Below are 13,286 nucleotides of genomic sequence, written 5' to 3' on the forward strand. Positions count from 1 at the left end.
TGTCTTTAAAACACAGCAGGCAGGTACTCTGGCCAGAGTTAATTGAGTCTATAGTTACAGATAGAATGGGTTTCTATAACACCAATTATGAAACGAATAAGCTTAATTTTGTGTGGTATAGTACTTGGCATTGTGTTGTGGACTTCACATCAGCAGGTGAAATATTTGGTGCTTTGGGAAGTAAAATTTAGTTTTGTACTTATTATGCTGGTGCAGATGATCATAATTGCTTGACCTGAGACATCCAGAGCAATACCATGGGGGAATAAGCAGACGAGCTTTGAATGCAGAGTCCTGGGTCCATTGCTGCTGTGGGACAAGGCTGGTCTGGAGGATCTCAAGCTGTAAATCCTTATGACCTGAATTGTCCTCCCTTTGGCTACAATGTACAATGTCTGTGGTTTTGTGTGTGTCAGGTGAAGCTGTTGCTCTCCCTCTCTGTGCTGAGCAGGTGAGCAGGACACTAACCATTATTTGTACCTATATTTCTGCACACAGTCTTGCAATGTTTGCCTACACATGATGCTGCTTTTCCAGCAGAATTAACATGACCACAAAATCAGCTGACTGGAACTGCAAGTATATGCTAATTTAAGGTTTTCAACCATTAAATGCCCATAATATTTCTCCCTATTTTGGTAACTTTCTTTACAATGAAAGCAATTGTGTAAACTGAGCTTGATCTAAGAGAAAAGAAGTCCCTGGAAGAGTTGTTAACTTTCTCTTTTATCTCTGCCTCCTTCTTTGTTTCACCCTCCCATCCCAAAGGTGCAATCCTTCCCTGACGCTTGCTAGAGTGCTTCATATGCAGATGCATAGTGTAAGTACAGTGCGGAAAAACAATCCAGAACATAACCCTTCGGCTTTCTTTCCCCCAGATCTCATGGCACGCAAGCCTTGCTGCGGCTCTCACGAATAAAAAACAGGTTGGCTATTCCCATCTGCCCTCTTTTGAATTGCATCAATTCTGATTATGAACCAGAGAGAAGAAGAAATGGACGATAGCTCCCCACCACTCTGTGTCACCTGCGGCCAAGCGCATTTACCCGAAGAAAACCACTTGTACAGCTACACCGAAGAAGTAGATGATGATCTGATATGCCACATTTGCCTGCAACCTTTGCTTCAGCCGTTAGACACGCTCTGTGGTCACACCTTCTGCACAGCCTGTCTTACCAACTTCCTCGTGGAAAAAGACTTCTGCCCCATGGACCGCAAGCTTGTGATTCTCCAGACGTGCAGGAAGTCCAGCATACTAGTGAATAACCTCCTGGACAAGCTAATGGTTAGCTGCCCTTTCACAGAACACTGCTCAGAGGTCATGCAACGTGGTCACCTCGAACAGCATTTCCAAACCCAGTAAGTGGTAGCTGGTAGACCTTTTTTTCTCTTTTTTTTCTGAGGGAGAGGAAAAAATATCTTCAATTGCTGCTGATTAAAATAGACAGTTAATGTAAAGAAAGATTTATTAATGTCACTCTCAATGAACACATACGCGATCACTAATTTAGAGATGAATTTACTGCATTTTTTATGACAATATCTCTTTTTTTAGAATCAAGGCACTTCATGCTATTGTTAGCAGTTCTGGGTGGATACTTTGTGGTTAGCTGCATAATGGAAGTTTGTATTTAGTCATCCAAAGAGATCTGTAAGTTTTGAGAACCTGAGAGATCATAAATATTTTAATAGTACATTAGGAGTTTTATAATTGCCCTTCACTCATTTTCTGAATTGCAAATGACCTATATGAGAAGTAGAGCAGAAAATATTCCTGTTTGGTATTGGTCTTTGGAGCTGAGTGCTCCTCTCCTTCTTCCAGGTGAGCACTTACCCACACAGCAGCATGGGGTTCACAAAGTGATGTGTTATGGAAGAGCTCCTGTCTGGACTTTTCCTCCAGGCTTACCTCTCCTGGTGGCCAGGACAACCTCTCTCTTGCCCCTGGGAGAGACCTTTCCAGGGAGCAGTTTGGTTCCTCTGAAAGGAGAGAACTCATGATGAATGATCCTGTTTTGCAGGGTAAAACATGTGCTGTTGCTTTTTTCTTGCATCTTCAGCCTTTTGTAAGGAGGCAGAAGAGTAAAGAGATATAGCCAGAGCCATGACGGCAGACAAATGTTTTGGCATAGTCCCTGTAGCAGCACCTTGGATTTGAGATGAGGGTCTAGGAGATGCCCTTTGTTGTGGCCTGTATCTGTTGTCTGCTGGAATGGCTTCCTCTGTGCTTTGCAGGTGTGAGTCATGTTCCTAGATGTAGGAAGCGCCGTAGCTGGAAATGTCTCTGCCAGCCTGCCATTCAAACACAGCCACAGCTGGACTGGAGATATTATTTCCTGAAGCACCTGGATTCTCATGAGGGATTTGTTCACTGAAGAAATTCATTGAAGTTAAAATGGTTTAACCAACTATTTTATGTTAGTAAGATTGAAAAAAAAATCATTAGCACAGGGTTTCTTGACCTTTTGCAAAGGTCAAGAGCCCACTTTTTGCATGCTAGAGGCTTGGTGTCTGTGGATTTGGGTGCCCTTGGCCCACTCAGTTCTGGATCTGGTTTTCCCTGTTGAGGGTGCTTCTGTCTAGTGGAGTAAGAAGTGGTGGCAGCAGCCTCCAGCGCAGGCTCTGCAGGGTTAACTTTCTGATGCTACAGGGAGCAATTAGCAAAGTGACCTATTGTCTGCCTTTGGTCAGCACTTCTCTGACAGGCCTCAAATACTAATTTCAATAGTAATGCAGGTGAACACACTGACAGTCTGTTGTAAGATTCTGTCATTGATGTTTCTCTACAGATTCCAAACACAAAATCTTAGCCACTGGTGGAAATCCCTCTCCCTTTGCTATACATATACCTGACTTTAATTTATTTTAGACCTTTCTTTTTGCTTTCATTTTTTTGAGATGATGATGCTGACCACAAAACTAGCAAGAAAAAGAAGCTCCACACAATAAATAAGCAATCTGGAATACAGTTTTTTACCCAGGAGCCACACAACTAGTACAATTCCTCATTTCTATTGCCAACTCTCCCACTTGGATATGTGTAAGTCACTCCAGTGTCTTGATTTCTCCTCCTTAAGTCAGTAGTACAGATATCCTTCACATGCATATCTTGTGGAGTTGCAGTGTTTTAAACCAAGATTTAGTCCTGTAAAAGCCTGTCAAGTTTTATTCCAGTGTTTATTTTTTAATGTCTGTGGCCTGGATTTTCCCCTCAGGATCTCCAGGATCCCATTCCTCTGGTTCACTTGGCCTGAGCCCAACTAGGAATAGGAAGAATTGGTTTAGCATCATGTTCTCACAGCCTCTTGAGGTGCCTCCTCCCCTGTGTCAGGCTCCCCCTACCAAGTCCTGGCTTTGCAAACCTAGGGAATGGGAGTCTGGAGAGCAGAGCAGTGACCTCCCTTCTTATCAAACGCTAAGCCTCTAAGATGGTGCAGTACAACACAGTGCTTCATAGCCTGAGTGACTTCTTCTTTGCCACTTATGACATAGATTTTCTTACACAGGATGGTTTGTTACCTTAAGACCACAGGACAGAGGTGGGGGAGTAAGACATCATGGGGAACCTTTGCTGCTGAGGGTTTTGGCTTTCCTGGGGATGGGTAGCGCAGCCTCATTGTCATCCCTACCCAAGGGAAGAGATAGGAGGGAACTTTCAGAGTGACTCCTGAAGGGGGATTTCTGCAACCTTGAGCTTGCAGAGTCTGTGCAGTACTTTTTTTTTTTTTTTTAGGCACAGCATTAATTAATTATCAGCAAGGTATCTTATGTCTCCACCTAATGTAATTCTCGGAAATGCAGAAACCTCTTTCAACTCATGGCAGGGCAGGAGAGAAGGACACTGTGCTCTGGCATGCCCAGGCACAGACAGAGCTGACGCTGTTCTCTTTAGTAGAGGGGAAAGAAAGTGTGTGACTTTGCTAATAAAAAAAAAATAAAATAATACTCATAAACAAGCTAGTGCCTGCGGCGAGAACAGCTCAGAGCCCATCTGAAATCTTCACTGAACGTGATCTGTGTTCTCAGTGAATACATTAAAGCAGATGCCGCTAGAGTCACCAGGGTGGAAAATGAAAGTTTGCCTTGATCAGAGAAAAGGTCACTGACAGGACAAGGTGAGTGGCTGTCCTGAGCTTTCTAATTGATGAGAGAACTTTATTAATGCTGGTTATGGAGTAGTCCATTGAAAGTATCCTTATTTAAAATGAAGCATCCTTATTTAAAAATTAAGGATGTTCTTGCAGCCTTCAAAAAAGACCCTAAAACCACCAAACAAACAAACAAAAAACCCTGAACAAGAAGAGACACATTCTTGGATTGTTATATGATTTCTGTTTGCACAAAAACATCTGACTGAATTTGGGGAATTCAGACTGAGGTGTAAACAGATGACAGTTGTCTGTGATCTTTTGTGGTGTTTTACTTTAAAAAGGTGTGGTCTTCTGATATTGCCTGCTTCAAAACTCTGTGGGGGGCATATTTTTCCCCCCCTTGTCAGACAGCTACACCCTTCCATGATGCAGCTCAGCTCATAACCCATCTGCTTGTGGGCAGTGATGTAAACATACCAGCTGCCTCTGAAGAACCACTCTGAATCCTGCAGGAGGCAGGTCTCTTCCCTGAGCATCGCTCTCCTCTGCAGCATAAGTCACTGTCTCGCCAACCACGCTGTGCTGTCCCTAAACCCTCACATCTACCCATCTGAGAGTCAGATCGAGTAATCCTCTTACAGGTCAATGATTTTTGCAGTGTAGCTTCGTTCAAGGGATTTAAGATCAGTTCATAATGTGCTACCATCGCGTTGAAATGGAAAGGCTCGCTTAGAAGGGGCTTGGCTGGCACAAAAGCTTCACGTTGTGTGTCCCACCAGCACAGAGAGACGGTGGGAAGGAGGAAGCCTGGCAGTAGTGCCAGCTCTGCACTGAAAATGAAGGCTCTCCTGTTACTGGTTCTACCTTGGCTAAGTCCTGCAAACTACATAGACAATGTGGGCAACCTGCACTTCTTGTACTCTGAGCTGTGAGTACGCACAGTCGCGCCAGTGTCATGCTCTCTGTCTGTCTGTCTCACCTGAGTGGCGGGAAGGGGCTCAGCACGAGCATTTGAGGGGGTCTGCCTGTCTGCCTGTGTGTCTGTGCATGTGCATACGAGCAAAGAAAACCTCGCAACATCTTGCCAACAGCTTCAAACCGTGCTGTGAAGTAGCTGCTTCCCATCCGGAGGGCTAATAATAGCAGTACATCCCTATTGCTTTCTGCTCTGGAAGGGGCTGAGACATACTGAGTGAAACTGCCTTTTTTCCTTATCAACTTGCTTCTCTGTACTGATGTTTTCAGTGGTTGTTGGGTTTTGGTTTGGGTTTGGGATTTTTTTTTTCCATTTCTGAATCTGTGTTTTTTCTTTACTTTCCATAAATAGGTTTGCATGGGAGCTGAGTATAGAGGGGGGCATCAGGATAGACACCTCTGGTAGAGCACTATCAGTGTGTACATGCATAACGTTCTGTGTGTAAAGCTGCATGCCTGTAGCAAAACGCTGAGAAGCCTTTCACCAGAAATAATTCACTCGAGACAGGAAAGAAATCTCCCATATTTCTGGTTTTGCCCACAGCTGAATCTTATTTTCTCTGTAACACAAATTTAAATGTACAAATCCATTCATATATCTTCATGTTTTAAAAAAAGCCCACCTTAAACAACCCCAGAGCCAATCTTTCCAACCCATAAAACAAATATTCTATGGTATCATATGTAAATGTTACCAATTTAATTTGTGCTTGAATGTCATTTTGCTAGTTAATAGAGCTTTTAATACTAGAAATATATATTTGTTCCAGTATACTTTGATTAATTATGTTTTGGTTGTATTTTAATAAATTGTAAACTCTTGTGATCTTCTTGGAGATAATGAAAGAAATATTTAATTCTGCTAAAAAATGAAAAATGACTGTATTATGCCTACACTGAGAATGTTTTAGTAACAGTTGTGATTAGTACCAATAAGACTAATTTCCAAATCATTTTTATCTCTACTGTCAGACAGAAATAGAAGTGTTTTGCAGAAACACAAAGTCCTCCTTTGAAATTCTTGTGTGGTATGCCTGGCAACTATTAATAATCTAGTCATGCTGCGTACAGCAGCTCAGGATTTCTGTGTGACATAGGTCTTTTAAAACATTTAACAAATCTGGTGTTGAGGGTTGTAGCTACACCCTTATTTTAATTTATGGCATTTTGTTCAAGTATATTAATTTGAAAAGAAAAACACACAAAAACAACAACAAAACAACATCAATCAGTTAAGCCAAGCAGGCTACAGGAGCAATCAAGCTCAAGCAGATGAAATCTTATAACAGAAACAATGGCATCTGGGACATCTAGTTTCCAGGAAAACAAACTGATGAGATTAATCAGAGCACAAGCATAGACACAGCCTGCTTGCTTTTCTTGGGGAATTCAGGTTCACTGATTCTGCCAGGGTAAAGGGCTACGACTTATGGTAGCTGTTTGTCCCTTATTTATTTAGCCTTCTAACCCATAGAGATGTTAGACTTGCTGGATGTTGGCAGTCATTCTTAATGGACTGGGTGTGTGGGATGGGCCTTGAACGTGCATCTTCAGATGCCAGCGATGGGAGGTGCATGTCCCCTCCCCTGTGCCCAGCCTTAGCTGCTGCCCGGCACTGGGAGCTGGTGCTCAGAACCTTCTGCACTACTCCGTCTCTGACTGGGGCAGCAGGAGGAACAGTTTGCTGGGGATGACACAATTCATGAGGGCATCAGGCAGTTTGAGCTCATTCCAGGAATTTCTCCTCTTTTTCCACACGTATTTGGGACCTCTTGCTGCTGCTTGATAATGGACAAATTACTGACATGCTGATCTGTAGAAGGGATTCAAGGTCCAATATAACAGCAGCAATTGAAAGAAAAAGAGAACTTCTCTCTTCAGTCCTGTTTAATCAGTTTATACAAATGTTATGACCTACAACCTGCTACTTCTGTTGCTCAGGTACTTTCATGTAGGAAGTTTTTCATGAAAAGTTTTGTCAATGAGACAATATGGGTACCAATGTCCAGGACAGCTTGGCAACTAGGGGCATAAGTTTACTGATCTAACCCTTTTGTTTCACAAATCCCACAGAGGCAGCTTTGCAAATCCTTCCCCACAGACAACAGAAAAGCCATGGCCACGTGTAGTGTTTCTGATGATTCGCCCCATGGCTTGAAACTAGATTGTAGCACATGGAGAAGTTTTGTTGTGGGTGTTTTTCTTACATTATCAAATTATCTTTGGTCTCTTGCCAGTACAAATACTGGCCTCAGCCAGGACTCATTGTTTGCTGGCTGTCAGACACACGAAATAATAGCCAAGGAGGAGGAGGGGTCCAGTGGGGGGTGCAAACAGTAAGGGAAGAGCTGGAGGACCATGGAGGATGTGGTTACTGTCACTAAAGATGGTGCAAGAGGAAAAATAATGGTATAGGATTCACACTACTCTCCTTGCTCATATGGCCCTCTTCTTCTACCCCATTCAAACAAAGGTTGGGTTATTTGTGTTGTGTTGGTGAGTTTGCTTTAGTTTGAGGGAATTTTTTACTGTACATGCAGAAGGGAATAAGGATTACAGTATAGCCCATAATTTATGTGGAGATGCAGGTTCTGGAATGTGTCTAAGAAGTAAAGAGGAGATTTTAGGGGAGTCAGAGAGGAGAAAGGAAGTTGGGGAAACACATCAGATCTTGGCACTTCAACTGAGTGCCTCATAGGTAAGAATGGTGCTGATGTGTTGTAGTGTCACCTGATGAGGCAGATGTTGGGTACTGCTATTTACAGTTTTCTATTAGCAGTCTATTAATAATAGTATTCTCAGAAAGTAAATACATATCTCCTGACACGGTCACCTGCACTAAAACCATTTCCTTGGCTGTTGCCTGTTACTCCTCCCTTGCACTCAGCAAAGATCTCAGCACAGATGCACTTCTTTTCCTTGCTCTTAGCCAAGTGATGAAGAGCAACTCATGATAAACTGGGGTGCTCTCATCTGAGGGGAAGCCCGTGGAAACACCTGGCAGAACAAGAGAAACTTGTGAGTTATCCCTTGAGGAACCTCTTGGATGGAGTGGGATGTAGCCATAGCAATCCAATGGCAGTCAGTGTCATAAGGGTCTACATGGGCCTTCTCTTTTGTATCTCTGTAAAGCTGCTTTGACAGGTATTTACTCTAATTCTTTCTTTCTTATCTAAAATATCTTCAGAAAGGAAATACTTGCCCAAGTATTATTTTGAATTGGGACACATTCCTGCAGGTTAAAAACCAGCTGTATGGATGACGAGGCAGCCTGTGGTCATTCCTAGATGTGAGGACTTGGTAGCACTGCTCACACTGAGAGATGCCAGCCTTCATCACTATCTCTCTGACTCCAAAGCAGAACCTATGCAGTGGGGCATTTCTCAACAGAAGGATTTTCTGCACTTTGAGCTTAATAAGCCTCATAGAAATAAAATTATGGGGGAAGGAGGCTGCACGATCAGGCAGTGCATAACCTCACCTTGTCTCTCTGAGGACCTCAGTCACGTGGAAAGCCTTTAGTGGTTTCCAACCTAATCCCCGTTCTGCACGTGGCCGTGCTGATGGAGCCAGCGCCCGGGAGGGTGCTGGGCATAGCGTGTGCTCCGCGCCGGCCGAGCGCTGGTGAGCCCGTGGCAGCCACACATGCTGGTGCTGCTCCCCTCCAAGGATTAAACAGCTCCTGCCTTTACTCCCTGCTCGTAATCCACCAGCTAGACCCACCCCACTAATTTGAATCAAGCCATCAAAAAATAAAAAGCTATTGTTTGTTGTAGTGAAATGCATGATCTACTCTCCATGCAAAAAAGTACTTCTTTTTTTTCCCATCCTTCTTGGGATATCTGTGAAACAGTCAAAGGCATCTCACTGAATTGACTGGACTGAGTTTCCCCATATAATTTTCATATGATAACCACTCCTTTAAGTTTGAAAACAGCAGCTTGAGCTGGAATAGCCAGTAAAATTTAACTTCTCTGGTCGTTCAATTTAAAAAAGAAGACACTCAAACACAATCTGTCTTCTAGTATCCTTGGGCATGTCTTTTTCAAAGTAAGAACAATTTTAATTCAAGCTATTAGGTGCACTCATCCTTTCCGGCAAAACTGTGCAGCCAACTTCTTTAATTTCCATTCTTCTTGGTTGTGAAATGTGTGTCTGACTTTAAGTCTGTCCTTGTGACTGTGCATGGAGGCTGGGGAGTGCAGAACACACATTATTCATGACAAAATTGATAAGCTTGGAGCACCTTTTGGGCTTGTGTGTTAGTCAACTGCAAAAGCCACTTATTGGCCTCCTTAGTCTGTACAGAGACCTGTGTATGGAAATAGTTGTTGGAGCTAAGCTGTGAGGTTAATTAAAGCTGAAAGTGTTGTAAAGCAAGGCTTAACTGGAAAGATTCTTGAACAAAAATATAAACGAAAAGCTTAGAATATCTGTATAAAACAGCCAGGACAAAGTATGCTTAGATAAAAAGTGAAGTGTCGTTTCCAGTGCACTAGAATTGGACATCTCTCAGGGAATGCAGAACTGAGATGAAGTCTCAAACATCCTCTTTGGGAAAGCTTCTAATCCAGGTATTATCTTATATTGAGTCTCAACAGGTACCATGGTGCTACAAAGAGGTAGGCACTGGGCATTCTCAGGCTCCATTTGTTCTCCCTCACTTCTCTACAAGGGCAGCAGATCTTCTAAGGAGCTGATTTTCCTTCAGACTTCTGATGTCTCTCCCAAAATCTCCAAGAACAGTTAGTGTCACTTCCTTAGCCTGTCCCCTCCCTACCCTGTATCTGACCCCTCTCTACCAGCCGTCTTGCTTGCTCTTCCACTCCTGCCCTCTGCTTTGTATCTATTCTGGCCCTTAATTTTGCTTGTTCCCTTCGCCTCTCACGCTTGACACTACCTCTGTCATTCTCCTCCCTTTGTATTTTCACCCTTTAGAACTGCAAAGTAAAGCTTGACATTTTAGTATGAGTATGGCCTGAAAGCTCCCAGATAGAAGCCTGAAAACCCTCCAAACAGAAGCAGGTGAACTGCAAATGCAGTTCCCAAAAGTACAAGAGGAGTTGTAGTCTAAACTTATGACATTGAGGTGCTGCCATAGTTTAACTCCAGGCAGCAACTAAGCACCACTCAGTCACTCGCTCACACATCTCCACCTCCAGTGGGATGGGGAGGAGAATCAGGAAGAAAATAGTAAAATTCATGACTTAAGAACACTTTACTAACTAAAATTAAATAAAATATAATGTAATAACAACAGTAGTGCGTATAATAATAATTATTATCTATGCCTTAGCAGGACAGAGTAAGAAGCAGAAAAGGCCTTGATGTTGTGCAAGCTCTGTTCAGCAGCAACAAAAAGAACATCCTTAGATTATCAACACCGTTTTTCAGCACAAATCCAAAACATAGCTCTGTACCAGCTACTAGGAAGAAAATTAACTCTATGCCAGCCAAAACCAGGACAGGTCCCCAGAATGAATTTTCTAAGTACGTTAGGTGTTGTATTCAGGAATGTTTGATAGAGATTGTGCTGCTAGCATAGGAGATGCAGCAGAATGTAGTCCTTTCTATTGACCATGACCATTCTAGGTCTAGTAGTAACTAAAGGCTGATCACACTCTGCCATATATGCAATGTTTTCCCCTTATCTGCACAGTGGTCTCTGCCACCTTCTCTCAGAGACAATACCTTTCACTGCCTGAACATCCTGCCCGATTCCACCAGCCGGTTTAGAGAGTGCTGCCTTTTTGTCGTGAGTGTGTTACCAGTTTTCATCTTTTTCACCAGCACTGTGATTCTAGAGGCAGATATAAATTTTTCTGGGACAACTCCAGAAACCAAGAACTCTTAGAGAGCTTTAAGAATTTGTCAATCCTGTCTGGGAAGTTTGAGTGTAACAAAAGTTGTCATTTCAGTTATACTATGAGAAAAATACTGCTTTATTCCTTCTGTGCACACATGAAAGTTGCCTTTACTCTATCCACAGCTACCTACACACACTTGAGATCAGAATTAGACATTTTACTATTCTGGAATGTTTTCTTATGGCTGGAGCCTTCTCACACCTTTGTTAAAGGCTGAGTTTGGCCAAAATCAATCTCAAAAAATATATTTTGTTGCCAAAAGTAAAACCTGAGCCAGACAGAAAAAGTGAAATCCTGCCAAGCTGGAGAGGTAATGCAATGATTATGGTTGGCAGAAAGGTTTATTTTCATGAATGAGTTATGCCTTAGTTATGTCTGATTTTTGTGTAGGCTGTCCAAAAGAAATGTGCTTACATGCCTTACCCATGTAACGGTAGCAGAGAGGGAACAAACCTTATCCTGCTCAGAGGCTGCATCACAACAGGCAATCCACTTTGGATTGGGGACCAGAGAAGACCAAGCACCTTGGGGCTGGCAGAGTAGGAGGAAGGAGTGAGGTGATGGGAGCTGTAGGAGGTTGGTGGTTACTCACAAGCAACAGACTCTCATTTCTCCTCTGACATTAAACCACAGAGGCCGTATGCTGCAAGTTTGACCAACCTCTGCATCTCTCTGACAATTAACCTAGTTTAGCACTGGCACTGGCAGCATGACAAGGGTATTTTTCCTTGAGCTATTTCTCTGACAAATCTGGTAGAACTGAGTTGTCCTGCAATGAAAGGATAAACACTGCTCTTGCAGAGCTCTTAGCTTAAATCCTGCTTTGAATACTGGTTCTGAAATCAGCTGCACCTCAGCTCGTTTCACTATAAGGAAGCAGAACAGTAGATCTGAGGGTCTTCTTTGGTTTTTTTAACACTCTTGACCTTTTTGTGGAATCTGGCCTCGAGGTCCCTGAACTACAGAGCAGCTACCTGCATTTCAAAACCTTCTCCATGATCAGAGTTGTTATTCAGGAACTAGAACTGATTTTCTGCATCTTAGCATGCAACTGTATGTCTGCCCACCCCCTACCCCCACTCCGAGCTATATGGTGACTGGGTGCACAAGGATGCCAACAGCACAAGGCACAAAGTCAGAGGTTTTATAGAAACATGAGTGACAATGTTGAACTAATAGCTTAGCCTGAGTGACAGCACAGATGTGGCTACTTGATCCTTTCTATTGTAAAAGGAAGGTCCAAGCTGGAGCCTCTGTGTTGAACTGGTACATAGGTGGAGGTATCTGTTAGTCAGTGACATATGTCATGACTAAAACCCCACTGCCACCAAAGGCTTCCTGGCTTGGAGCTGAACTCTATTTTGGGATTAAGAATGCGAACTTTTAAAAAATGTCTTAGAAAGCTGAATTCACCCCTAAGCCTCAGGAAAGTTGCAGCTGCTGAAGACTGAATTTAGTCAGTGAATCCTTGGGCTCTCTCTAGAACATATTTTATCCATTCATAAAATTTATTAATTGACAACAGATTCTGAATATAGATTGAAACAAGTTCAGGAGCAGCCTAGTGAAACAGCTGGAGATTGCAACAGATGCTGTACAACTTTTACACACAAAAAATTGAACTGTGAAGCATCTATAACTTCTACATACTATACAATATGTCTTAATACAAAGGAAAAAAAGCTGACTGTAACAATGGGCAAGCCAAGCCATGTTTCTAAGATGTTTCTGTCTCCTTTCTGTTGAATTTCTGTTGGCAGCATCATCAAACTTTATTGATAAGGTCTTGTTCTTCTCAGCAGTGCAGGCAGACAATCAGATTTGTAATGATCACACACAACACTGACTGTATCTGCTCTGGTATTCATTCTCCTTTTCATCAAAACACTGAGCTGAGTGTAATGGATACCTGAGTGAGGAAGAAATAATCTCCATTGACTCTTCTGTCCTTGTGGAGTTGTATTGTTCCATGACACTGTTGTGACATTTGGCATGAAGTCAGGTTAAGAAAAGATACTTGCAGTTGCTGGAGCCATGCTTAGGTTTTATTTGCTCTTTGGATAACTCACTACATGTTATTTACCTTAATAATGTAAAATAAATTAATGACATTTCTTTAGTGGTATAAATTTCATCTACAGAATTTGATCATCAGTGTATTACTTTGGGATTTATTTTTCCCTCCTTAACTCTCTTGAAATCATGTTGACAGGAAGCAAGTGTCTTAGGTCAGGAAGTAATTTCACGTGCATTTTGTTACGCATTGCAGTCCCATCATTCACTAGACAGTGTGTAACATTCTTAATGTAGAATTTCAATAATTTAGTAACCTCTTAAGTAGAGGATGAGGGGA

General features: G+C 42.5%; 1 protein-coding gene across 1 annotated transcript in view; it reads left to right on the forward strand.

Annotated features, from left to right (window-relative positions):
- Positions 1-973: 973 nt before the first annotated feature.
- Positions 974-13,286, forward strand: part of LNX1 (ligand of numb-protein X 1) — a 67,133-nt gene continuing 54,820 nt past the window's right edge. Inside the window, 1 exon segment of the mRNA XM_061993485.1 lies at positions 974-1,359. Coding sequence (XP_061849469.1) covers positions 974-1,359 — 386 coding nt within the window.

The sequence above is a fragment of the Colius striatus genome, chromosome 3 (genome assembly GCF_028858725.1).
Source record: "Colius striatus isolate bColStr4 chromosome 3, bColStr4.1.hap1, whole genome shotgun sequence".
Taxonomy (NCBI): domain Eukaryota; kingdom Metazoa; phylum Chordata; class Aves; order Coliiformes; family Coliidae; genus Colius; species Colius striatus.